Below are 27554 nucleotides of genomic sequence, written 5' to 3'. Positions count from 1 at the left end.
AAACAAGTATTGCTTTCGTATATTCTTATAATTGTGGCAAATAAGTTATATTTTTGGACTGAATGAGCACAAATTAAATACCAGAAATGAGTAAGGCTTTGTCCAAACGTAGTTTACTCTTGTCAAATGAAGTTAGCTGCCAAAAGAGGAGGGAGAAAGGAGACGAGAAAGCAGGACAGACAAAGTGAGGAGGAAGAGTGATGAAAGAGGGGTGAGAAGAAAAAGTAGTAGAGGAGTTGGGGAGGAGAAAGAGGCATTGGGGGGGGAGAGAGAGAGAAGAGGAGAACTGAGGAGATAAGAGATTCCAAGGTTGGCGAAAGGGGAGGAAAAGAAAAGGAGAAGAAGGAAATGCGAGGAGAAAGGGAGAAATAAAAGTAGCATGGAGGGGAAGAGACTTAGAGAGGAAGGCAGGGAAAGTTGGCAGTAGGAAGAGAGAAAAAGAGAAAAGGAAGAGGGAGATGGGTGAGAGGAGAAAAGAAATACAAAAGGATAGAGATTCGTGTAATGTGATAAGTGAAAGACAAAGGAGGGAGAGAGGTAAAGAGATAGATGAATAGAGGGAGGAAGGGGAAGAGAGGAGAAACAGAGGAGGGAGAAGAGATCTAAAGAAGTTGAGAGATGTAGAAAGGAAGGAATGAGAAGCGGCAAAATGTGGCTGTCACCAGTGTCAGGAGGGCTTGTGTTGGTGGGCTATCCTTTCATGTGTTGGCCTCGAAGCGCTAGAATGCGCTCCCCATCTCCATTTGCAGTATAAAGTCCTACCTGCCTTTTTGGAAAGCTGTGAAAACATACCTCTTCCCTCCGTTACAAGCTGTCTCGTTCTGTGACTTGCTATGCAGTTTTCTGCTCTCAGCACCGGGACGCCCCTTTGCTGGGGCAGCCGTGCGCTCTATAAAATCTATAACATAACATAACATCTGGAAAAACCCAAGCACTGGCAGAAGGGGTCAGGACCAATAAGATGCCTCTGGGCAGCTAAGCGTTCTTTAACGTGCTCAATCCAACTTAAGTGGTTCTGTAAGGGAACTATAGACGAGGAAAGGGAGCAGCAAGAGACTGCAAATTGATTGGCTGCTGTTGAGTGTAATGCATGTAAACCATTTTCGACAACCACAGTACCATGAAGGCTTTCATTTCACGCTGACATCCTCTAGATAAATGAACATTTGTCAGCAGGCAAGTGAAATTACTATGAAAAAAACTTCTGAACATATGTGCCAATAAAATAAGCACTTGAGTGTCTCGTGAGCAGCTTTATTTACTTAATTCTTTGGAAGCACTCCATTGTTGTTCCCCAAAAATAATGTTAAATGAACATAGCAAAATATTTTTGCTTCACAGAAAGATCCTCAAGAAGTCTAATGTGTGGTGTTAGTCTTTGCATTGTGTACTCGTAGTTTTGTTGTTCCGGTACAGATGCAGGACTATAAGTACCATAATGCAATGCATAAATGACATACACACTCTCACAGAACAATATGAGGTCTAACTATAAAGGTCTAATGAGGGATTTCTTTGGCACATTAGTGATACGCGGTCTGTCTCCTGCAATGTGTCCGTTATACATGCCATTTCATACTGGCAGCTCTCACAGTGCACGAATGTACAGCCGCATTAGTTATTTCATTTTTCTGGTGTTTAAAATAGGGGTTCTCCCTCACGGTTGTCGAGATTGTCAGTGGCACTAACGCAGGAAGGGCCTGGGAGCTGTACAAATGTTTTTTTTAAGCAGGTGATTGTGGCGAATACCTTTCAGCGAATTATTTCTAGAAGGGAAGTCCTGATGTTGTCTGAGGTCATAATGTAGTTATAATGTTTCGATGTGAATGTTTATGCAAACCTAAATTACTGAGTTTTCAAAAATGTGTCAATCCAAATGTTACACATGAGACCTCGGAATGGCACTTTGGTACTCTGCGAGCATGAAAATGACACAGAAGCAGGCTGGAAATTTGGCATCCTTGAACCTTACATGTTATTTTGTGCTTCACTGGGAAGCAATGATGAGCGGCTCAGGTTTAATGTATTTTTTTTGTCTTGTTTGGGCATACATTATGGCCTCGAGGTCAAGTGTACTATTTGTAATCATTTAGCGTTACTCATTCCAGGCGCTCCTCTACATATGCACACTGTGCAAATTAAAAAAAAAAAAAAAAAAGCTTCTCAGCGGAATGAGGTGCAGTAGTGTTGTTAAAATGTCCTTTGCTCACCTATCAGGTCATATTATTATGACTGCCTTCCGAAAAACAAAACCTTTCCTCAAAGGTACTCATAAAATGTACTCAATTTCAGGGAAGTGGGGGATTGGAAATCAGCCAAGTCCAATTTCACATCCAAGAACTATTTTCTTAAGGGGCACTTCATGTCACTATAAAATGAATTCTGTTTAGTGCATTTCAATGTACTGATTTCACTCCCCCCTCTTCGGCCGGTAGAAATTACTTTATACTACAAAGATTTAAGTAAATATGCACCAAATTGTGCTGGCCAATCAGAAGCAGACTAGCAGTGCCTAATGGGGCGGTGGGTGGATTGAGCCAATGACTTACCGGATCTCATTTTGATTTCAGGAACCAATGTATATAAACACGGACATGGGAGTCATGCACGCAGCGGTGTTTTTAGACGCATGGAGGGAGAGCTGAGAGGCTGTGTTGCTGTAGTTTCCTTTTGGCTACCGTGTTAAAGCATGGGCTGGGAACCGGAAGCGGCAGCTATGTGGATTTATATGCTTTCGTGGTTTGTGTTTAGTGCTGTTGCTGCAAGCGCGGAGACCCAAGTAAACAGACAGCAGCGATTGCTGAACAGTACAGGTGTTGTCATCTTAGTTTTTTTGTATTTAATTTCATTGCCTGTCATGTGAACCTGTAAAATTGTAATGAGTTGTTGCTTACTTTAATGAGAAGTTTTTTTAACTGAGGTGCACTTATTGCCAGTGGTACTCCTCAAGCCATCGGTGCATTGTGTAGGTGTCTAGGGGCGTTCGAGGGATTTACCGCTGCAAGACGTGGCCCTGCATGCTGAATGTGTGTGTGTGTGTGTGTATTATTTCCCATATGTTCCTTGTAGTTTTCAGCTTAATGTAAACTTTCAAGCTTATATTGTCTTTGATGCTTGTTCTGTCTTGAAAAAACAGTTGCTAACCTCCTATCCTTTATGGATTGCGCTATGTATAGTCGATAAATTATTGAATAAAGACATGTAAAATACAATGGATACGAAACCTACAGTGCTGCGAGGCCATAATAGCATGGCAGACCTAAACCAGCCCCTGCCTTGGCTAAACGCGCAGACATTGCTTAGACCCTGATTCAAAGTTGTATTTTACATTACGATTCATGGGCAAATGCGTGTTTGCACATGGTCGGAATTCTAATTTGTGCACCAGTTACCCACACTCCGTTTTCTCCTGACACTTTTCCAGAAAAAGGCTGAAGAAATCAATCTGGATAAAATGCAAGAGACAAATGCAAATCATTCCGCAATTGCTTCTTTATGTATCCAAAAACTATGCACACTATTGTGACTACTGTAATATGTGTTATACTTAAACCATATCTGTGTCAGAAATGTAAATTAAAAAAAGACATGCATGCAAATGATGGAGTAATCAATGCCTACAATATTGATTCTTTTTGTTGTGTTTTGTGAGGTGAGGCACCCGGGATAAGTTGATTATGTCACCCATGAAGTACCCCATGCCACGGTAGCAGTTATTACTGTGTGCTCCTATGATCACCCTAACTCAACACAAATTGAAGCCATGACCTTAGTCTACAAATGTCCTTTTGTGCTTCTAACATGACGATATCCATACAGGTACGGAGCATCAAATGTAAGTCTAATTTTGGGTTCACCAAGCCCTCCTAGTTTGACCATCTTACAATGTACTAGCCTTAAATAAATCCATACCACCCCTGTTTTTGCCCTTACAATCAATTATGTATTATTTATTAACGGAGAAGGGGGACTGAATGTGTGTGGAGAGTGATGGGACCTAACTATCCTGTTAATTTTTGTTTCAGTCACCAGCCCGGTCTTCACTCTTGCATGATGGTAAAATTATAGAGTATAGGTAAACCATGCTCGAGATCATACATGGTATTGATGGCGCATAAACACCACCATACATGCCTGATGTGTCACATTTCCTGTCCAGTATAATTGTGTAGGACCTGCTTAATGGGCTACTTAGAACCTGTGGACAGTCAGCATATCTGCCACGGTGGGTAAGCCCATGGCCTCTGCCACTGAGGTTGGGGGTCATCCACCCTATTTAGATGCCCCCACCTGCTTGCCCAGAGTTATTGGGGAGGGGGGCACCAGGGCGGCTCCCCCTTCAGAGCACTGCAGACTTGAAGAGCAGGAACCAATTTTAAAGTGCATACTTGGCATACGTCTTTGTATTTCAAAAATAAACTGGGAGTTTAAGTCTGTTTGCACAAAACACAGATGTTTGTATCTTGTGTACCTCCTCTTTTGTTGCTTCCTCTATTTGGAATGCACTCTTCTTTGCCCTTTCAAAATAGAGGGACTTTATTTTTTTTTTTTTTTTATTTTTTTTTTTTTTTCCTCTTCTTCTCCAGATTCTGTCAGTTCAACCTTGGAGTGTTCTTTGCACTTTTATAAGTAACAACTTAACGCATATCTTGCACAGCGGAGGTCACACCCGCCTAAAGTCTAATCTCCTCCACCAACCGCCCCGATTCTGCAGCTGAACTTTCTTGCACACATCCCAGGCATAAACCGAACCAGAGCCGGACTGGCGCTCTTTCATTGCTCCTAAATCATGGAACGAACTCCCGGTCCGCGTCAGAGGCTCCTCTTCTGAACTCTGCAAGAAGCTGAAGACCTGGCTTTTCAAACATTCCAAAGCAGGGCTAGGCACACAACTCCTCGGCGCAATGGTACCCTTGCGGGTGATGGTGTGCTTCATAAATGCACATAACATATCTTGCATGTACAGGTTTTTATATTTAGTGTTCCTTCCACCACTAAACATAGTCTCAGTCCCATGTAAATTGCGCGCCTAGGCGTCCGCGCAGCTCCTATTCAAATGCCGCACATTTCAATTAATTGAGCATGCACACTCCTCTAATTTAAATAAGCCTGTTCGCGAGACTTACCCTATCTCTGGTTTAGCAGGAGGGCATGGGATAACAAAGGACACCATTAACAGTCTTTCTGATTGATGGCTCTCATCATCCACTGCAGACAAGACCTTCAGTGCTTTTCACCTTCTACACTGAATACAGATGAGCGCTTGTTTAAATGTATACTCTGCTTTTGGGAGGCTGGAAAGGAAAGTGGGTAAAGGAAAGCAACAAAGTTTGGTTTCCAAAGTGGCTGTGTGTGTGTGTCTGTCTTCACACATTTCTGGGTCTCATTTTACTTCCATTTAATCCGAAAAGGGTTGGAGGTTGCGTTTGCCCCCTTTCCCAGTGAGAAATACCAGCCACCTGTTCACGCTTTAAGATTCTTCAAAGGCCCAGACACGCAAAGGCAACTGATACAATTTGAAAGTGGTGGGGTGTAAAAAATTGTTCTTAACTTGCAAGTGAGTGTGATTGAATATAAGCTTGTGGTGGCCATCCAGTGGCATAGCAAGGTTGCCATCTGCCCTAGTTCAAACAAGGAAAATATGCCCCCTCTACCACCTCCTTGCATCTATTAAACACCCCAGTTGGGAGGCATAATGCCCCTACAGCCAATGCCACTGCAACTCTTAACACTGTTCACAACTGCACCCTTGAGGCTGCCGACTGAAGTGTGGCCAGACAGTCTTTGGTGTGGACTAACAAATCTTAGTTAGGTAGAACTGTAGATCTAAGTGACTATACTGCTGGTTTTATGTTCTATACAGGGGCACTAAATTATGCGGCAGGGGTGGACCAAATAATGTGGCAGCAAAAAGCATCTTATGATAGTATTACTTTATTATTTTGTCTTTTTTACATGTTAATGTGTGGTTATATATTTCTCATTATTCGAGCTAGTCTGAAATCTAAATACAGCAATAAGGCATTGAATTGGCAAACATTTATCCTTTAAAGTTTGTAAAAATGCCATGCATTACCTTTTTTGGGGTCGGAACGAATAAATAAATGACATGAAATATAATGTACCAGATACCATCCACAATTAACTTCCCCTATGAGCATATGTATCTCATATTTATTTAGAAAATCATTTTAGTTTTTGAATAAATATTGTATACACCACATTATACAAGCCTTGCAAGTACTTTTTTCATACCATATGACGATTTAACCCCTTGAGTGCTCTGGACGGCTGGGAGCAGTCCTGAGCCACGGTGGGCTTGTGCGCAGGATGGCTCCCAGCCGTCCTCGCACATGGTAACTGAAATCCCGGTGGTGCGGGCACCAGAGGATCTATATATATCCAATTGCCGCTGGTGCATAGAAGACGTACTTGGCATCAGTTACTCCAAAACACTCGCGGACACGGACCTTCGTTTAAGTGCTTATTTATTTTGTAAGGTTGTCGTCCTAACGTTTCGGCTCAGCAGAGCCTTGATCACTATATATATATATATATATTTCTCTTCTCCCCCCCCCCCCCCCCCTCCTCCCTGCTCAACAGCCTTGGGAGCTGGGGTAGCGTTTCCCCAGCTCCTGAGGCTGTGTAGATGGTTTCCCTGAAATGACTATCAGCGCGTATGTCGCGCTGACGTAACTTCAGTGAAACCAAAACTAAATTGAGCCGATGGGCTAATTTCTGTTTCACTGTCAATGTGCTCGGGGGGGATTAACTCTGGCACCTAGAAAGTCCGAGGTATCGTTGGAAAGGGGAGAATCTTCCCTTTCCAATGGTACCACACCCTAGTGGATCCCTGCTTGGGCATTGCCCCAGGAGGGCAATCCCCCAAGCAGGAATCCACCCACTAGGCACCAGGGAGGGGGGGCCTATGCTACCCTCATTGCAAAAAGCACTAACCAGTCGTTCAGATGGGGGCAGTAGCCCCCATTTTGCCCACCCCTCAGAAAACCCACAAGATGCCAGGGATTTTTTTTTCATTGCAATTAGGGGTGGGGGCTGTCCAAGATGGGCATGCCAATGCCCCCACCCCTGCAAAATTCCAGTCTTTCTACCAGTGAGAAGCCCAGTAGGCAAGGGACGCTCCCCTTTTTTAAACTTTATTTTTTTTTTTTTTTTTTTTTAGGCCCACATCTTGACCTTTTTATTCTCATCTACTCCCGAGCGGGGGCAGAAAACCACTAGAAACCAGGGAGAGTGAGTTTGTGTGTGTGAACTGGAGTTTGACTGACGGTCTGCATGTACTGACTTTTGGCTTGCATTTTGCTGGTGGTGTGTGTGGACCTGCAGTTGGCTAATGATGTGGGTTGACTATCGTTTGACGGAGTATGTAGATTGGCTCTTGCCTCGTGGTGTGGTACTTGGCTGGTGGTGTATGTGGACTGGTTCTTGGCAGGCTGTGTGCATGGATCGTGCTTGGCTGCAGGGCCGGACTGCCCGTAGCGGGCACCGGGTATTTCCCCAGTGGGTCAGAGGGGTGGGGGACAGTTTTCTTCCTGTGGGGGGGGGGGGGGAGGGTAGTTTTGTCACTAGTGGCTGGTTTTGCAGCAGTGTTGCAATATCGGGCCCCAGTAACAAAAGTGAGCGGTGATTTTTACTAGTACCCAAAACCCAGGGCAGGTCGAGTAGCAATCTGCCAGGGCTGGTTGCTGTTAGCAGTCTGGCCCTGCTTGGCTGGCGGTGTGCAGGGATGGGGTTTGTCATTGTTGTAAGAAAAATGTTTGGGGATCAACCCAAGCCACACCTTTCTGGACTCCCCCCGGATGTCTAGCTTTCCAAAATGTATGGGTTTGGTAGTTTTCCCTAGATGACTGCCAAGCCCAGGGCCGAAAACGGAGGTGACCCCTTGCAAGCCAGGTTGTTTTGTGATGGGTAATGTCGATGTCTCCAAAATAAGTTTTGGGCCCTTCCCTGCCGTTGGCACTTGGCCCACCTACACAAGTGTGGTACCATTTTTATCTGGAGACTTTGGAAAATGCGGGGTATGTGGAAGTTTGTAGGCTCACGCAGATTCCAGAAATGTTGGGAAAATGTTTTTTTTGGGACAAAGTTTGAGGTTTGCAAGGTATTATGTATAACAGAACCTGGTGAGAGCCAGACAAGTCGCCCCCCTGGATTCCGGATGTCTAGTTTTAAAAAAATGTATAGGTTTGCTAGGTTTCCCTAGTTGCCGGCAGATCCTGGGCTAAAAATCTACAGCTAGGCACTTTGCAAAAAATGGTCTGTTTTCACTGTAATAACTGTGGTGTCACTGTTTTGGCCCGTTTCCTGTCGTGGGCACAAGGCCTAACCACACAAGTTAGGTACTGTTCTTATCAGGAGACTTGGGGTGGGTGGGGGGGGACCTAGAATTGTAGAGCAACTGCTATTACCTATTGACTTTCTATTCATATTTGCCTTCCAAATGTAAGACAATGTGTGCTAGTATGGGTACCCACAGTTTCGGAGATGTGCAAATAGCTACTGTTTCTAAACTCTACATTCTGTTCCCATGTCTGAAATACATAGGTGTCTTTGTGTGTGTTCAAATAAATTTCTATATACCCGGTACACAATGAAAAACCATTGCAAGACAATGTTCAGTTATTGATGAACCTACAAGTACTATATATCCCCACACCCAGAAGTGTCCAGCGGCTGTAACGTTGTATTGCTTTAAAAAATCTGTCATACTTAGAAGTTACAGGTGAAAACGTTGGCACAAATGGCTTTTTTTTTTTTTTCTTCCCCCATCTAATTTTAAATTTTTCTTATTGTTTCTATATTAAAAAAAAAAAAAAAAAAAAAAAAACCTTGAAGGATCTACACTAATAATCCCTTGCTGAATTCAGAATTTGATTTGTCTCCTTTTCAGAAATGTTAAGCTTTCTGGGATCCATTATTCCTTTTAGACCCATTCCTACCACTAACTAGGAGGTTGAAAGCGCAAAAAGTAGCGAAAATAGGCCGTCCCAGTAAAATGCCTGAAACTTTTATTTATATATTTTTTTGGTTTCCTGGCAAGTCTGCTTGTCCCTGAAAGCTGGTGAAATAGTGATTTCAGCACCACAAACCCTTTGATACCATTTGCAGGAGATAAAAAAAAAAAAAAGACTTTCTTCCGCAGCACTTTTACCCAATTGCCCCCGCCCCTCCAATTTAGCTGTATTTTGGCTAATTTCAGGGTCCCCTCCAGGGCAATCTACAAACCCTGGGTACATTTAAAATCCCTATGATGTTGGAAGAAAAGGATGCATATTTGGCGTTGATACCTTATGTGGACAAAAAGTTACAAAGGCCATAGTGCGAACTACCCCAAAAAGGCTTAGCACGGGGGTGGGGTGGGGAGGGAGGCCTAGCAGCAAAAGGGTTCATTAGTGACTGATCTTATGAAAGAAAAAATCAGTTGGGCAGATCAGCTCTAACTCAAAAGATGCAAAACCACATTAACTCACTTCGAAGAACTATAATCTGATCAAAGGAAGTAAAGGGCAGTGAGCCAAGACCTCCGCACCCGCTCAGGGTCCAACTGCCAGAGGCGGCTCCTTCGCTAAGGCAGAGGAGCGTCGCCCCACTGCTTTTAAAATCCGTGCAAAGGATCTATATTTTTTTTTATCATAGCGGAACATTATCATTTTACTTTTAGTATTGAGCTTGTAGTTGCACTGCAGCCAGGTTAGGGTGGGGCTGGACTCCCATGACCCAGAGGGGAGGAGGAATGGTTGTCGCACCTTAAGTGCGCATGACTGTTTGAGGGCCAAATTGTGATGCTCACTATGCATGTTCTCCACCGGCTGTACTGCACAGCCTGGGTGGAGAACATGCACAGCCTCAGTCCCTCGTTGACCGCTGAACCACAGCTGTGATTGGCTAAGGGAGTATGGTAGCCTGTGTGCTTCCTGCGTTGGAGAGGCAACGACCAGCAGGTAAGTTGTGGCGTGTTTTTTTTTTTTTTTTTTTTTTTTATTTTTTTTTTCTTTCTCCTCTCTATTGTTTGTATTTGGCTAAGGGCATCATAATCTTCAGGAGTCTCCTGCTGATGTTAAATATATAGAATTCGCAGTATGTGATACATAATGGGATGCTTAGTCATCATTCCCAGAATTTCTGGTACCCCATTATTGGTCACTCTGGGATGGGGAAAATCTGGACCACTTACTGGGCAACTCTAATTGCTTTTCTGGGGTGGGGATTTAAAAAATGTTTAAGACTCCAGGAAGGCCATTTAAAATGTGCACTGTTTACCAAGTGTCAGGTTGTCTAAAAGATCCTGTTTTTGTGGTTTAAATATTTTTATTCATTTACGCCATTTGCTCGGTAAATGCTATTTAGTATACAGAGTTCATCAAATCTACAAGATGCGGCGTCTGTAAATAATAAAACTATGAAAACACCCCCACACCTCACTCCCAAACACTCAGTTGGAGAAATATAGTCCTGAAGCCAGCTAAGTTCATTTCATGAGTGTCCCTTAGCCGGAGGCGGCAATTAGTTCAGAGAGCCAGTGTATTTAGGACATGTCCGTTCTCTCAATTCTTGGGACAGAGATACAGATGGCTTCCAGAGGACCCCATATGATCCCCCCCCCCCCCCCCCCCCCCATTATCCGTAGTTTAAAGTGTAATCTTTTCTATTCCGAGGAACATACCACAGGCGGAGCCATCTCAGATGAGTAGGTGTGTTTCTCTTCACCCCCCCCCCCCCCCAAGTGAAGAAGTGTTTTTTGTATAGCTGCCCCAAGGCAATTCCAATTTGATGACCCGTATAATGATTTTCGGGGAAAAGTGAGAGGATTAGGTAGGTCTAATGCAGTATTCGAGGGGAATCGGTGTGCCTGGATGGCGGTCGATGTAGTCTAGTGTTTGTGTCCAATATGTTTGGAACTGCACATTCCCACAGCAGGTGCAATAAAGACCTGGCCATTCTACACCCCCTCCAGCAATCTGGACTTTTGTTTGAATCCATCATGTGTAGGCTGTCTGTGGTGAGGTACCAATATGTCACCACTTTAAGTGTTTCAGTGAGGACCGTGTGGTGAGCCCAATAGTTGACATTCTTCCAATCCTGTGGGAGACAGTTGCCTCCCCTGTTCCTTCTCCCACTGTGCTTGGTTAGGTTTATGTGCATGTCTCATGGGCTGAATCAAGAAGGTGTACAGGTCAGATCAGTCTTTTGTTAGAAATTTTCACGATTAGGCATTTTTCATAGGAAGTGATATCTGGGTGGCCTTATTGTCTGGGTGAGAAGTAGCTAGTGGCGGATTTGCAACTACTATAAGCGTTCCATCTCGGGAAGATCAAAATCCACCCCTAGTTGTGGAAATGCAGGGCTTGAAAAATCACTTAATTGTTTTACTTGAACTTCAGGTCTAGTAACCTACCAAATCTACTCGACCTAACTGAAATGCGTTTTACCTCTGTCTGTGAAAGCAAGCAAATGTTACAAGTTAGCAAGATTTAAAGGCATTTGTATTGCTCATTTACTTTGTGAGCAACAAAGATTACTTTAAATCTTGCTCTCGTCACATTTCCTCTGCTTTCAGAGACTGAGGTCAAAAGTCAGTTTATTTCCTACTCGCCAGAAAGGGCAAGTAGGACCTAAAAATAGCTTGCCCTAATTAAATCTGGCTCGCAAATGCGAGCGGACTAGTGGATTTTTAGAGCCCTGAAATGGGATTACCCCCCCCCCCCCCCCCTCACCTATTCTATTTCCCATAGAGCGACATTTAGACTGGAACCACTTTGGGAACTTTGCGGGGTAGTTTCTGGGTGTAAAGTCCAGATTGTCGAATACAGGTCAGTGGGGATGGAAAGGATGACAGACCGCAGCGACTAGTACAGCGTTCGCAGGCGTCCATATTCTCCTTGGTAATAGGTTAGAAGTATAAGCTGGGGGGGGGGGGTCTATGTGATCTCTTCAGGAAGGCTATCTTCCATAGAGAGGTTCCTGCTACTGCTCGGTCTCGAAAGAGCCAATTTCGCTCTGATTCTTCTTTGTTTCATTCGACCAGATATAATTGGGCAGCCTGGAAGTATAGTTGGAGGTGTGGGGCACCCAGTCCCCCAGCGTTTGAGGGAGAGGGCTTATTTTCTCTGCATTTGAGGTTTCTTACCGACCCACACAAAGTGAGGAAGTTTGGTTTGTAACCTAGTTATCATCCCTGTCTGAGGCATCAGGGGAAGCGTTTAAAATGGGTAGAGAATTTTGGGTAGAAGTCATTTTGATGGCAGCAACTCTTCCAAGCCACGATATCTGGAAGTGCCCCCACTGCGCCAGTTCTAGTCTGACATGCCTGTATATGTTTCTGTAATTGATGGCAGTTTTCTGTTATGAAGGATGCCAAACTAATCCCCAGATAAGGGACTGTCCTTCGCCCATTGTATTGGGTATCTAGTTGCAAGTTGGGAAACTCTAGGAGTAGACTCCTGGCCTGGGATTTAGCGGCATTCATTCAGAAGCCCGAGGCGAGGCAAAACTATCTCGGAGAAATAAATCTGGTGGGGCAGATGTTGGTTAGTCCAAAGTACATTGTCCGCTAATCAATTGTTTTCTGCCGAGCATGGTGCCAGTGTTCTCTGAATTGTTCCGTACTCTCTGGGCTAAGCGCTTCATATATAAAGCAAACAGCAGTGGTGAGAATGGGCACCCCTGCCGTGTGCCTCATTAATGGGGGGGAAAGGCAGTGAATACATGACCATTCACCCTTACCTATGCTGAGGGAAGGTGATAGCAGTTTAATACCCAAGTGCGAAATCTCTTGGACACCCCGAAATGGGTCAACTCTTGGTCTTAAAGTCCAGTGGACCCTGTTGTAGGCTTTCTCTGCATTGATGGCTAAGAGCATGAACTCGCCCGATGTACGAGAAGCCTTTACTATTCTGTGCAGAACCCACTTTGTATTATCACTCATTTGGTGCTGGGGCTTAAAGCCAGTTTGGTCCGACTCTACAATAGATGGCATGTGTGGGCCCAGACTGGCTGCTAAAATACTAGTGAAAAGCTATAAGTCCACATTTGAAAGATACTGGACGGTATGAGCTGCACTGCTGATTGTCTTTACCAGGCTTGGGAATAACTGCTACTAGAGCGGTCCACATCGGGGGGGGGGGGGGGGGGTTTAGGCTGAGAATGATTTGTATAATCGTGTCCAGATTGGTGCAAACCTAGAGCAGACTGTCTTCTAGATGAGAACCTGTCGGATCACGGGGATTTCGACTGCGTTTGTTGAGAGATCACTGCAATGACCTCAATCCTAATGTCTTTCTCCAAAGCCCCTGACTGGTCTGGGTTGAGAGGTGATATGTGGGCCCCTTCTAGGTAGGACAAACTAGCCTCGGAATCTAGCTGCTGGTTAGTATAAAGGTCTGCATAAGTCTCTAAATGAATCAGCGGTGAAGTCATCGTCCGTAATATTCGCCCCATTAGTGTTCTGGTGTGAGTGCGCTCCCAGGTTTTGTTGCCTCACACGCGGATTATTGGCCAGGAGACTGCCTCCCTAATCTCCCCCGTAAAAAGCATGGCGCTACCGAAGCGCTGCATGCTCCGCTGTGTCAGGGCTCATGCTTGCTAACTGCGTGTGCAGCTGGTGCCACATCCTTGGTGCTTCTGTGCATTGTTGAATGAGGTCCCTCTTTTCTTTGCAAGCCATATTGTCTGCTGCTGAGATGGCAATAAATTCCCTGCGAATGACCACCTTTAAAGCCTCCCAGGGTGTAGCAGAGACTTTTGGTGGTGTCATTCAGGGCCAGATAGTCGGAGAAGGCCTACCCTACCTGAATCATCACTTCAGGGCACTGCAGTAGTGTGTCCCATAACTGCCAAGTCCATGTAGCACATTGTCTGGACGGGAGGCTGTGTCTGTAAGCCTGCTGAATGATGCAGCATTGCGGCCGGGAGTATCGGACTATGAAGTGAGGTTGAAGATATCTTTTGTACCTAAAAAGAGATCCTGTTGAGCATATGTCTTATGGGTGTGTGAAAAGTAAGAGTATTCGTAGGCCTGAGGGTGAAGTGTTCTCCAGATGTCTTGGTAGCCCATATCTCAAGTCCCTGGTGTCCCTCGCTTGATTATCCCACCTGCCCATATTTGGATGTGGACCTGTCGTAGTCCTTGTCTAGTACCCCCCCCCCCCCCCAAACTATAGGAACCCGTCGTTCTTGGGAAGACAGAGCCTCTGAGCGCGGTCTGTATGAATGCCTCCTAACCCTCATTCAGGGCATAGATAGATGCCACAACCTAGGGTCAGGAGGAATACAAGGAGACTGCCCTTTACCTCTGCCACTTTAGAGCTTATATTCCCTTTAAAGGTATGTGAAAAGAGGAGTGCCACTCCAACTGTCTTGGTGTGCATGGATGAGCAGAATTGGTGTGGGGAAAATGTGAGATCGAAGCCCGTGATCAACTTGTGGAAGGAGATGTCTCTTGGAGTAAGCATATGAATGCCCAAGTGCTTTCCAGATATGACAAGACTGCTTTGCATTTGATATGGTTGTTGAGGCCCTTGACGTTTAGGGTAATAACCTTAAGGGGTTAGCCTTCATTAGTATTCTTGACACCGCTGTACACTTCCTGGCATGAGAATCTGTGCACGGCCGGAGGATGACCAGTCACCCCAAGGGCTTGCGGTTATTGCAGGCATATGGTATTTTGAGTGCTTTTAGCTTGAGTGTATCCCTATATAAAACCAACCCCAACAGTTGAACAAGCAAGGATTGTAATAGAAACATGAATGATAAAGTATAAGGAACTTACAGTTCTATGTTCCAGGTATCCGATAAGGGGGTGAATTTGTGGCCATTCGTCCAACCCCTCCCTTCCCCCCCCCCCCCCCCCCCCCTGCCTGCCACCCAACCACCAGCTATGCAGCTCAGTGAGTTACTTGCCTATCTGCCTTAAGAGGGGTCGGTTTTCTCTAATGCACCTGGGAGTGCCTCCAGGGCTGCTTGCTGGCCTTTCGCAATGGTGTCTGGATCTGGCTGGCGATCACAGGTTCGCCAGCTGTCTGTTTCCAGATCCATGCTCCACACCTTGCACGTTTCTTTGAAAGAGCAGAGTTGGAGAAGCTTGCCATCCAAGCGAAAGATCAAGCGGAAAAGATGCCCCCAGGAATATGGCATCCCCCATGCTGTGGGGGTGGGATGTCCCCGGTATGACGGTGCTTTGCTTTTGCAGGGTGGATGCAGGCGGGTCTTGGTAGAGTGATTGCTTGATCTTGAAAGATGATGGGGTGTTTCTCTTGGGCCTTGGGTTGTATGTCCTCTTTAACTGGAAGCTGTGCAGGCAAACCAAAATGTCTGCTGGTGGAGCATTGTCTGCCCCTGGGGTCCAACTCTGTGTGCGCGGTCCATTTTTGTCTCGCGTTGGGGCATCTAGTACAAAACGGAAAAGTCTGTGACAAAGCCCTTGAGATCTGTGACTTGGATAGCGCTCCTTTGATCTGGACATTATTGCAATGAGACCTGTTTTCAAAATCTTCAGCATGGTCTAGTTGCTGATCATGGAGCCGTAGGATTTCCCCCTGCAGTGCCTTGACGTCCTACGTGTTGCCATTGCCCTGATCATCGAGCATGGAGACTGTCTCTCAGTGAGTCCATATCTCTCTTGAGTTCCTGTATGTTGGTAGAGAGGGCTTTCTTAACTTCTTGCAGATTCTTTGAGGGCTGGGAATAGGGACTCAAACGAGTTGGTCATCGGCTCTTCCGGTCCATCGTCCTTTTGCATGGGGCTGATCCCCAGATGAGCTCACTGTCAGCCTAGAAAGCATTTCTTTCAGGTTGCGTGTTTTTTTTTTTTTTTTTTTTTTTTTTTTCTTCCCTCTTCTCTGGCGACTTATCTTGGAGGGTTAGTGGAGATGTTCAACAGGGCGGTGCTTTGTGGGGGTTCTCTCAAGGTCCTAACAAAGGGATTTCCAGGCTGCTTGTGGAGGGGGGGGGGGGGGGGGGGGAGTGTGAGTTGTCTGTTCTCGGATGCCCCGTCTTCTCTGGGGGTACTACTGCCCTTAGGCCTCCATGTCCAGTATGGAAGCCTCTGCTTGCCTTGGTTTCAGGGTTCGTACCCAACACTCAGTTGAATTCTCCATGGGAGCACGACCAGGCGTCTAGGACCAGCGTGGGCTGGTGCTTATTGCCTTTAGTGGGGGACCTTCGTAAAAGCTGCTGAAAGTGAGGTGTCCTGTCTCCTCCACTTCCGCCGACTCTATGCAAATAGGCCTCTGATTCACGTGCGTGCCCGAGGTGAAAAAGCTGGTGCTAACTAGTTTTCAGGGGTGGGTGCTGGGCCTAGCCGCAAACATGCTCTGTTACCGAAGTCCGGTTTGCCACATGCTGTTAGGCCAGTGCTGATAGCTGTTGTTGGGGTTCTTCACTTTGCCTGCATGGGATTGGGTATCTGACCTTCTCACACTCATCACCAGAGCTTAACCTGTGTGCCCCTTTTCTATGGGGCCCAGCAGAATCCTCTATGCCTCCAGGAACTGGAGATGAGCCCAGGAGCGTATAGGCCCCAATATGGAATGTCCAGTCTGCCGCTGGCATATGCTCAGGCTCTCTCGTGGTGGCACCGGAGGGGCCCCGGTTATGTGTTGGCCTCATCTCATGATTAGGGCTGTGTGTACTCTACTCCGGCGCCACCTCGGAGCCTCTTCTGACTGATGCTGGTCTCACAGGAGGAACCTCCCAGGTCTGCTGCTCCTTCTCTGGAATTGCGTCAGATCTGCTCCGCAAGGCCTTCCGGCGGCACCGCTCTGGGTCCTCCGATGCCAAACCTCCTCCTTGCTGACCCAGGCGTCTCCACTGGAGCGATTACTCACCTTGACAACAGTGTCCTAACAGTGTTAAGCCCTGGCCAGTATCCACATCTGTGGCATTCCAGCGGTCGTGAGCAAGCGCTGCTACTGCAACGTGGCCAGTCCTGCAGGTCTGGGCCCCTCCAATACTGCTGGCCTCCAGCTCACGCGTGTCCCCACCATTAATCAGGCATGCCTGTCTGTGCTTGGGATACCGGCCAGGGCTTGGTGTGCTGGTCCCTAATGGTTGTGGTGAGACCATGATTATGCAGGTTAGCACGAAATGGTGGTGAAATTCGGTGGCGGTGCTGCAGGGACAGGGAAGTACGTCTTACTCGGTCGCCATCTTGACCACGCCCAATTTGGATAAAAGTATTTTAAAATGTCACCATTTTGCAAAGAAAATGACTTGACACCTCTTGCGCGTAACCCCACACCAAGAGTAGCCTGAGAGGAGTAGGTTGCTGACAGGCTCATAAGATTTCGTTTTGCACATGGATGAGACATACCCACACCTAGTCTCCTTCTGCACATGAAGAAATGAAATTGGAGGAAACATTAGTCTCCGAGCCAATTTTAGAAGAAATCGTGCCAAAATGTTTGCTTGTCCTCTGAAGCATTGTTGCCAGAGGAATAACTCTGGTGTCTGGTACTTGATTTGTAGATTAAGAGATGGTTCAGCAATGTTAAGCCAGTCTATATAATTTGTCTATCCAGGTGCACCGTTTATTAAGAAGTTCTTGTAGTGGATCTAAGGATAGCTCCGATCCATCGTTTGAAGTGTTGGCTTCACTTCCAGTGGTTGACCTATTCACCCACTTCGAGTCTAGATGCACCCATAATTCGATTGCTTATAGTCTCGTTAATATTTTGAACACCCAAGCCCTCTGATATAAATCTGGTGTTATACTGTTTAAGCATTTTTTTTTCCCCCCCCTTCACTGGTGGTGCCAACAAGCAGACTGGCGCTAAACATTACTAATGGTCAGGAGGCCTGTAGCATTTGTAATGGGGAAGTGAATTGGCCATACTGCGACTGCAATTTATTGATGTTTTTTCCATGGACAGACTGACGCAATATGCAGTTCTTGCATTGCTTAGTCTGTGTCAGTGACATTTTTGCAAGTGCCAGGTGGTGCACGTGTCCAAGTAGGTTGCTCGGCACGAGGAATAGTAGATATTTGTCTTTTTTTTTTTTTGTTTTTCCGTAGAAGTTGCATTTAGTTCAGTAAAGCCGTAGTTCTTCAGAAACTCGAAGTGTGACCCTCACTAAGCTCATACCGGGTGGTCTTTCATGGCATGCTTACGCCAGCTGTGACAGATGGTAAACTTCTGGCTTTGAGGCAATGTAAAGTTTGCAGTAGGATCATCTTGCATGGGTGTCAATATAGAAGTCTGACAATTTGGGTCAGTTTTAACCTTTCCATTGGAACTCTTCTGACAACCAGTAGCTAATCTTGCTAATGTTTTCCAGAGGAACAATATATCTGGTTTCCAGGGTAACAATAACACTGTTTCAGTGCCAATATACTATGTTGGGTGAAAGTGCACTTTGCAAATACGTTATGTAAACCAATTTCCCAGTTCTGGGGTATCTATAGATTTCTGTTCTGCAAAGCCGATTGTGAACTGGCCATCTGACGCAATTCTAATCACTGGGGCTGTCAACAACCTCCCATTGTTCTGGTGCAGCCTTAAAGCCTGTCATAGCGGACTGTACCAGCATCCAAAGCCCTCTCTGGCGTTATTGGCCTGAGCGGAAGGAGACTGGTAATGGAGAAGCAATTTAATGGCCGGTAAAGGCTGCTTTGGCGGGCTTGAGGGCTATTTAAACCATTTTCATCCTTCAAAAGAGATCTCTCTCTCCCAAGGTTTCTAGCTATCGCACCATAATTATTTGCTCTTAAAAGCCGCTCAAAAGGTAGATATATCTTGACTCTGTTAAATATGAAATACAATCGATGGGTAAACATATCGACGTTGATTTGTTTCTTCTAAGCGGGAAAAACAGCCCAGCCGGCCCATGAGGCTCTGCCTCCAGTTTCCCTTTCCAAACCTTTTCAGACCTTACATTCTCGAATGTGCTGGTGCTAATGCACATTAACGTGCACCGCCCCCCACTTATAACAATACAGAAAGTATCAAATCTATATGCAAAAGGATATTATGAAACAAAATAAATTAGAGTGAAAAGTTGGGCAGGCTAAACTACATGGTCCTCTAGATAACCAGGACTTTGAGTCTTCCTAAAACATTTCCTTTGGGGTAGAGAACTTGCTCATGTTTTAACTAATGTTATCAGATTTCCCAGTTTTGCCAAGATTTTCACCACTGATCTTGGCTTTGCCTTTATCACTGCACATTTCAGAATCTTTATCCCCATTCTACATGTCCTCTTGGTCATTCACCAGCTACCTGCGTCTGTACACAATCACCCTGCTGAGATTCCAAACACTGAGGAGTCTTAACATCTGAACATTTTAATCACTCACATGGGTTTCGACTAAGTCAGAAAATATTCCTGAGCATCAAAATAAAAGTACCCACCATTAGCGAATTAGACTGCTAAAAAGACTGACATTTGGAAATCTAGACAGTTTTGGTCTTCCAAAAAGATGGGCTGTAAGTTTTTTGTAATATGAGCGACTATATGCATTTGTGCTTGCTGAGGGCAACACTTTTTATAAGATTAAGAAATCAACCGTAATACCCAGCCCATAAAACAGGCCCACATACAGTTGCCCTCAACCCAAACCCCATATAAACCAGCCCTTCTGGCATTTCCAGATTGGGAGCTAAAGTATGGTGTGCTGGTATGGCTAAGGTATAGTAGGTAAGTTAGAGCTGTTAACTTGGGTATGGTAGGTTACTTTTTCAGGGGTGTGGAATTCCTATATCCTGATGCCCTGAACATATTGTTTGGGCTCCAGGACAACCAGCCGTTATGTTATTTTGTCCTTGGGATAAGTAGGCCCAACCCCCTGCAGCACAAACCCTTTGGCTGCCAGTTTACAGTACTACATTCTGGATTAGAGAAGGGCATTGTCTGCAGTTATGGTAATATTTGTATCCATAAGTTAATGTTGTTCAAACTTGTATTTATGATTCATTAATGCAGAGCCTTTATTAATAGCTCTAAGGAAATGTTGTGCACTTTAACTGCACTACTGACGGTGGCTTCAGTATTAAAATGTTTACACCAGTTTGCGGAGTTTAACAATACAAGGTTACCTATAAGGCTCTCAGAATGCTCTTATTATATGCAAATATTTGCAGAAGCTTGAAAGCAAAATTTATTCTTTCCATTCACAATTAAATGTTCACAACAAAGTCCAACCAGGAAACCAGCATAGGCATAGCCAATAGGTCTCGCCTTTGAGACCTTAGAAGTGGCAGCAAACTGGATTTTTTTTTTTTTTTTTTTTTTTCCCCCCCCGGAGAAATGTAGGCAGCAATTCTGGTGGAAGCAAATCTCTACAACTGCTACAAATATCCTAGAGAGTCCTGCAATTGTAGCAACTCAAGAAACCTTCAAGTGCTGCTGCTTTCAAGTGTCGGAACTGAAAGAAATCGATGAAAAATTGGGGACGTGGATGGATGGGCCACAGAAGGGAGGTCAGATGCCTTTTCGTGGTATGGTTAACACATGCCAAAACATTGGAGGTGTGAGTTTCAGTCATCAGAGGCTTTTCCCTACAAAGAGCACATAAGCGCCAAAAGACACTAGATTTATATGAACGTGGGCCCGATACTACATGATGCTAGTCGCCAACACCCTGAAGGCAATACCAGAGTTCAACATGTTCTAAAAGTGCAACCATTGCCTAAAGCAAAAGAAGATAACGCTGGCTTAGGAACAGCATTCTATTGGAGATGTCAGAAAGGAACTTCTTTGGCAGCAACCAGCATCAGCAGCTCCAATAATGCCATGCATTGAACTTTGAGCTGGCTTAGAAATGTTCAGGTAAAGGTTCAACAACAGGGTTCTGACTAGAATGCCAGCACAGAGTACAGTGCCCACTTCAACTGCTTGTTCACTGAGCCCAGTGCTTCTGATCGACAGTATGTGTATGGACCTAATACCTTTCCCAGTGTTGCTGTTTACCATCTCCAAAGAACGCAATCGTACATTAAAAGCACACCATTTTAAAATTCGTGTACAAAAGTGCATGCCCAAATCTATGGGCATTTTGTGCCTGCAGTTTCAGAAGCAGCTGCGATAGGAACAATTTAAAGCTAGCATTTGCAATGCATAGGTCTCGCAATGGAATAGGTCTCGCATTTACGCAAGTTTGAGCTATTGGCATTGTAAATGACAATACCTTTTATTTATGTTTTGGTTTTTAAAACCTAAATAAAAGGCAGTGTCATTTACAATGCCAATAGCGTAAACGTGTGTAAATGCGAGACGTGTTGCATTGTAAATGATTTTCTTGTCCAACCTCCACATCTCAGGCAAAGCTACGTCTGGAATTCTGCTTGACCAAATGCCAATTTTTGCAAGAATCATGTATTTGCGGCTTTTGGCATGAATGCAAGATTGCAAAACCTGGCTCACTAAATTATGTCTCCAGCTTGAGAAAAGCAGATCGAAAAAGAATCCGACTACTCTGTCAAGCTTCACCGAGTGCTAAACAATTTAAACGTGCACAACGTCTGGGAAACCAACTCTTTACAGCAACTGTTCAAAGTAATACTAAGTTATGAAACTTGTGCGATTCCATTGAAACCAGACTTAAAATTCGTCCAATCGCTAAAACACATCTGCATATTACGATCTCCCCAAAAACACACTGCAGACTTACCTGGCAGAAAGCTCTTCAATGAAATCTAAAAAAAAACGTTATGCCAAGACTGTTCACTTTGACACTGGAGAGATCCGTCAATATTGGAAATATCAAAGATCATCAGCTGCCTGAAGACTGCGTGCTCCATAGAAGGCATCTTTGGCTCACATTCGATGCTGTTGTCTTCATGCAGAAAGAAACGGACTATTGCTCCCAGCCTTTCGCCGGCTTGTGATCAGAACATGTGCTGCTGCTGTAAAAGCTTGCTTTAACACAGCACAGCAGACATGGCACTGGCTTATTGCCTGGCAAAATGTACAAATATAGCGTACAGTAAACTGAACACATACATTCAGCAACCAAAGGTTCTCTTCTAACTGTCCGACACGTTCGCCTACGTGTCTGTGTTACAGTATATCCTCAGCATGAAACTGAGTTTTGACTGTCAGTTTTGCATTTGATTTGAACTGTGTAATGTCATAGATCTTCTAATGGTTGCAAATGTGCTGAGAAAGTCCAATGCAACTTTTTTATTTAATTTTTTACAGCTGATCAAAAAGATTCACATATCAAGGGAGCGTTCCCTCATTTGCAGCTGTGTGTGGGCCCATTCAATTGAGGCAAGGCATAGATTTTGCACCCATAGGATATTACTAATGCTGGCTTTGGAGCACAGAGACTCTTAGGAGCAGCCCACCAAATATCACTCCCTGGGTGCTGCTCTGACCTCCCTGAACTCTCCCTCGAGGGGATCTCTGCTCCCTCCAAATGTAGGACAATCCATCAGCAGCACTTTAAAACTGCCTCTTACGCTGCTGCACCCTCTCCTGTGCAAGAGGGAATTTGTAGAGTTCGTACTTGCTCTGGAGACCGAACTGTTTTTGTAACTAGCTACAGCAATCTGGCTGTGAGAGGGGTCCCAATCCTCACACGGGGACCACACTCCTGTTTAAGAAATAGGGCACACAACTAGTTAATTCAAAACGCCCATGCGCACTTTTTCTGACCCAGGAACTAAATGCCAAGCCTGCTTTCCACGACTGGAAGAGAGGGAGGGAGGGAGTGCGAGAGAGATGCAGCTTCTGTGTGTTGCCTGCTCTTACAGGCAATCTTGCTTCAGGCGAGCTTTTTCCCTCACTAGAGAAGACCATTCCAGGGCTGCTTTGGACACTGTTACAATTGTCCTTTGTGATCCTCAGGAGGTTGGGAACAGCCTCACAGTAGTAGGCCCTGCTTAAGTTATGTGGAACTACAATTACTATCAATGAAAAATGACGTGTTGCTTGTTGGGAGTCTTGCATTCAAGCCCCACAAGGGGGTGAAGAATAAGTTTGTCTTAATGAACCTGCAGTAGCATCTACTGAACGATTTTAAGTTTAACTTTCTTTTAGGTTTTAACGTGTTCATGCAATTTGTGACTGTATTTTAATGGTGTTCTGAGATGCACAGCTGCTAAGATGATCCACGTCATGTGTGGCATCCTCAACTTGTCCTGTGTTTGTAGCCAACATTACGTTTACTTCTGGGACATGCAGTTTCACCAGTAGACGGTATGCGACAAATAGACATGTTGACAAAATCACGAATGGAAAGATATGCGAGTTTATAGCATATTCGAAAGGGTGCAGTTTACGTTCTCGTACAATGATCAGAACAATGCCATGTCGTCCTTAACTGGTATGAGACAGTCAGATTCAAGAAAGGTTTTAATGACTGCTTAATGGCCGGAGCTGCCGACTTTGGGAAAACAGGCTCGAGCATCGGCGTTTTCTCAACATAGTGTGATTCTGGGCAAATCACGTAATCTTCCCCGTGCTGCCTACCAAAAATTACTGTGTCCTTGTGTAACATAATGGGTGTTAATGTAAAGCGCTATAATTTGTGCTATAACAAAACTGCACAAAATAAAAATAGCACGCGAGTCGTGTACCTCAAAGCCCCAGCCAAAGGAATTTCTTCACCCTTCAAGCAGCAGGAAAATTTATTGCAAGTGGTACTGTTGTAAATTGGCAGCGATTGGCTTAGCATTAGCGGAATCCATCTTGTATTTAGAGGCTATCTTGTCCATTTTGCAGAATCCATTTTGTTTGCCATGTGCTTTGTCCTCCCTCAGTGTTGACTGCTCTTGTAATCTGCCTAGAAACGAACTATATTTAGCATCTTCCACCTTTGCACATGCCCAGTGAGGTTTCAACTGTCCTTGCAGCTGTTAGTAGTATGTAACTGTCAGGATGTGTTTACTAGCATTGGCAAACTGTTAACTCCTACTTGTCGACTGCATTTCTATATGACCTTATATGTACATAAAATCTTCTGCTGTACTTGTACCGCCCTCTTTCAAGCCCCTGTGTGGGTATAAAAGGACCATGCTCCTTCTGTTTGGTGTGCTACTTCATTCAATACCGAAGGGTGCTGTGTGAATGTAGTTCCACCTCATGAGGTTTATTAAACTTTGTATTTTCTGTACCAACTTCTTCCTATTGGTCTGAGGACTCTGTGCAGAGAAGGGCGAACCCCTTGCACTGGTAGGCCTAGCTTAGGTCCACTTCTACAGAACAGGAGGTAAAAGCGTGTCTGAGTTTATGTTTTGCATCGCGCTTTCAGTTTGAGTAAAAGCGGGATGCAAAAAAATAAACACACGCCTTCATTAATAAAGTCCCTGTCCCGGCTGCGCACGTCGTGCAGCCTTTGTAAGCAGAACAAGAACGCAAGTGGTGCGTGCGCGTGCCACAGCGAGACATCTGTTTTGCATTATCGGGCACGATAATGCAAAACCGATGTCGGGCCTGCGGGTAACCAACACCAATAGGCTGTGGGCGGAGCGATGCGCCCGCCTTTGGCCAATTGCGTGCTGTCTTTGTTAAAAAGACGCAGGCAAAGGCCAATAGTGTGGGGCAAAACTAAAAGCTCTAGCGTGTGCGATTCCTAGGTTACTTTTGAAACCCCCTAAAAGGTCTCTTGCTGCACGAGTAGTCCTGCGCACTGCAATGCTAGGCGCGAGACCTAAAAAGCAGCTGGTTATCTTCTATAAAAAAATTAGTTTTAGAGAATGTGATGCATTCTGGTGCTTTTTTGTGGCAATTTTTGTTGGCACTGTAAGACAGTTGCCTGTAGAGGCCTTAATGCGGAACGGTCCGGGCCACATGCGATTCGGCTGAAGTGCAAAGCCACCCTCCACTCAAGAGCCAAGTAGCTATTTACGTGGCAGTAAGGAAAAATATCGATTTTAAGAGCGTGAAATAACATTCATATATCGCAGGCTGGCAGTAAATGAATTAAAAGTGCACAAGCACATCACCGCACTTTTAACACAGTCCCTTAATGTTAACACAATAATGTATACATTACAATAGAAAAGCTAAAACCCTCACACAGGACGTCATAAATATTGAATCCAGAGTACGTCGTCTTACAGTCTTCTCTATGGACTGCTGCAAGGTGATGGACCTAGAGATTCACCTCTTCTCTGCCGGAGGTGGCAGCGCAGCCATTGGATTACACTCTGTGCACGCACATATATGGAATATTTGTGTGATGGAACACCGAGTTTGTGTCTGACAAAGGACAAGTGAATCAGCTTATATGTGCCTCGAATGAACGAAAAAACTGCCCCAGACAGCGCACCAACAGCTGTCTTCTACACACACTCACTCCAAAAGTGCTAGACCTAAACAATGGTAGCATTAAAAGGGCTGTCTGGGGACCTTCTAAAAAACTAAAAACAAGTTTAAAATGGACGCAGATTACAATATTCCTAACTTGTAAGAAGTAATTATTAGGAGCACAGCCAAAATAAAGGACAAAAAAACCCACCAAGTTGTTCTTCGCTTATTTACCATTGTATTGTCGTCCGGCTGCATTCCTCAAAGAGGGATTGTAGTGGGATATGGACTCGAAAATAAAATATTTGTTTCTACTCCTTAACAGACACTGAGTCAACAATCTGTTCTGATAACGTGTTTTTTTTTTTTTTCTTCAGTCTACCATCAACTAGCTGTTCCAGCAAAAGGAAAGAACAGTGCCTTCCTTCCTAATTCAACAAGCCCGCGAGCGAAGTGTTTTTAATTATCGCGCCTGTGTTTGGGCACGATTATTGAAACCAAATGGCGGCCATGCGGGTAACCGACACCAATAGGCCGTGGGCGGAGCAATGCACCCACCTTTGACCAATTGTGTTCTGTCTTTGTTAAAAAGATGCATGCAAAGGCCAATAGTGTGGGGCAAAACTAAAAGCACGCGAGCGACGTCTGGTGCGATTTCTGAAAGCCCTTACATAAAGTCTTCACCAGAACGGCGCATGCGCTGTTACAGGCTCGCCCTAAAGTGTTTTGCTAAACTACTGTGAAATTTAGGTACCCTTTCTTTGGAACCAGTACCAGTTTAGAAAAATATTTTTATATATACAAAACAGCAAAAATCCAACATACAGTACTTTAAGTATGCACGTTGCAAGAATAACTTTACAAATGCAGCTCCTTGAAGTCGGTAGCTATGATACTGAGAACTGAATCCAACAGTTCCTACTGACTGCGTCTGAGTGGGCCGGCGGTATTGTCGACACTCGTAGACAGTACCTTTTTCGTTGAGGCCAGATGTGGCAACCATCTGACAGTCGTCCAGCAGCGTCGGTGAGACCAGGGCTGTGGTGCAGTGTGGTGCTGTGCTGGATGCGATGCTGACAGATCGCAGTGCAGGCGACCGAGCCAGTTGAAAAAGCAGCAACTGCTGGCGAGACCAGGACGGCGAGTTGAAGCGAGGGAATGCGGTGTCCACAGGTCACGGTGCAAGCAGTGGTTCGGTGGGCACGGTGGCAGTTGTCGGTGAAACCAGGGTTGCAGTGCGAGTTGCAGTGGTGCCACATGCTGTGCCTTCAAGACAAGGAGCCAGTGGCTTTTTCTCCCCCTCTGTGGCAACTGAAACCCACGGTTCCAGAGACAGTGCCCAGAGGTGAATGAAGTCTGTTGTCCCTGAGACTTCGTAAACAGGAGGCACGCCTGGTTACAAGCCCTTGGAGATACTCCGCAACCAGTCCAGTCCTTTCACTGCCCAAGGCAGAAGCAGCAAGTGCAGGCCAACCCAACAAAGCGACAACACTGCAAAGGAGCAGTACTCCTCCTGGCAGCTCTTCCAGCTCTACTTGGCAGGTTCCTTGATTCCAGCGAGTTCTGTGCCCCAATATTTAAACTCCAAATTCCTTTGTTCTCTTGTGGCAGTCTGTGCCCAGCAAAAACCAGTTCTGCCCTGACCCCCTCCTACAGGGAATGCTCTTCCCCCAGCTCTGGTCACTTCAAAGCCAGACAGTCAATCCACAAACCCAGCAGAGGCAAACCGAATGTCTAAGCAAGAAAATACCTACTTTCTAAAAGTGGTATTTTCCAAACCTTCTCCATGAAACGGAAGATAAACAGTCTCATTTAGCTTGCTTCTACACTCTGCATGCGCCACAGAATCTTGAAATGACTTCACATCATGAAAACAGCGACGCAGGCCCTCATCACCAGCCCTCTGGACTAAGGCAACGCCCTCTATGCAGGCACCACCAGTGAACTCTTGAAGACTCGAGATGGTCCAGAACTCAGCAGCCAGACTGATCCTCAACCTGTCCAAAAATGCCCACATCACCCACCACCTGAACCTCCACTGGCTCCCTATCCAGAAAATGTCCATTCAAGCTGCTGACCCACGCTTGCAAAACCCTTCCCGGACCGACGTACATGAACCACCGCCTGAACTTCCAGCAACCTCCACTCATCTTGCCCTTGCAAAGACACTGCGCATCCACCTCTGCCGCACTGAAGGACAATCCTTCTCCCACCTCCCTGCCAAATCCTAGAACACCTTTTAAAAACTCCCTAACATTTCCTCTGCCCCCCCCCCCCCCCCCCAATCCCCTGCCAATCACCCTTGTTGAGAGACTTCAAGAAGGGACTCTAGACCTGGCTCTTGG

The 27554-nt window shown here is 45.3% G+C and overlaps 1 protein-coding gene across 1 annotated transcript in view; it reads left to right on the top strand.

The window, feature by feature from the left end:
- The first annotated feature begins 2558 nt into the window (after window positions 1–2558).
- The window catches only part of IDS (iduronate 2-sulfatase), a 109384-nt gene continuing 84388 nt past the window's right edge, over window positions 2559–27554 (top strand). Inside the window, exon 1 of the mRNA XM_085608003.1 lies at window positions 2559–2813. Within this exon, the coding sequence (XP_085464129.1) occupies window positions 2690–2813 (124 nt within the window). The 5' untranslated portion in view covers window positions 2559–2689. The remainder of the gene's footprint in view (window positions 2814–27554) is intronic.

The sequence above is a fragment of the Triturus cristatus genome, chromosome 5_2, assembly GCF_964204655.1.
Source record: "Triturus cristatus chromosome 5_2, aTriCri1.1, whole genome shotgun sequence".
NCBI classification, from domain to species: domain Eukaryota; kingdom Metazoa; phylum Chordata; class Amphibia; order Caudata; family Salamandridae; genus Triturus; species Triturus cristatus.
The sequence above is the reverse complement of the archived record's forward strand: the minus strand, read 5'-3'. Positions and strand labels throughout refer to the sequence as shown.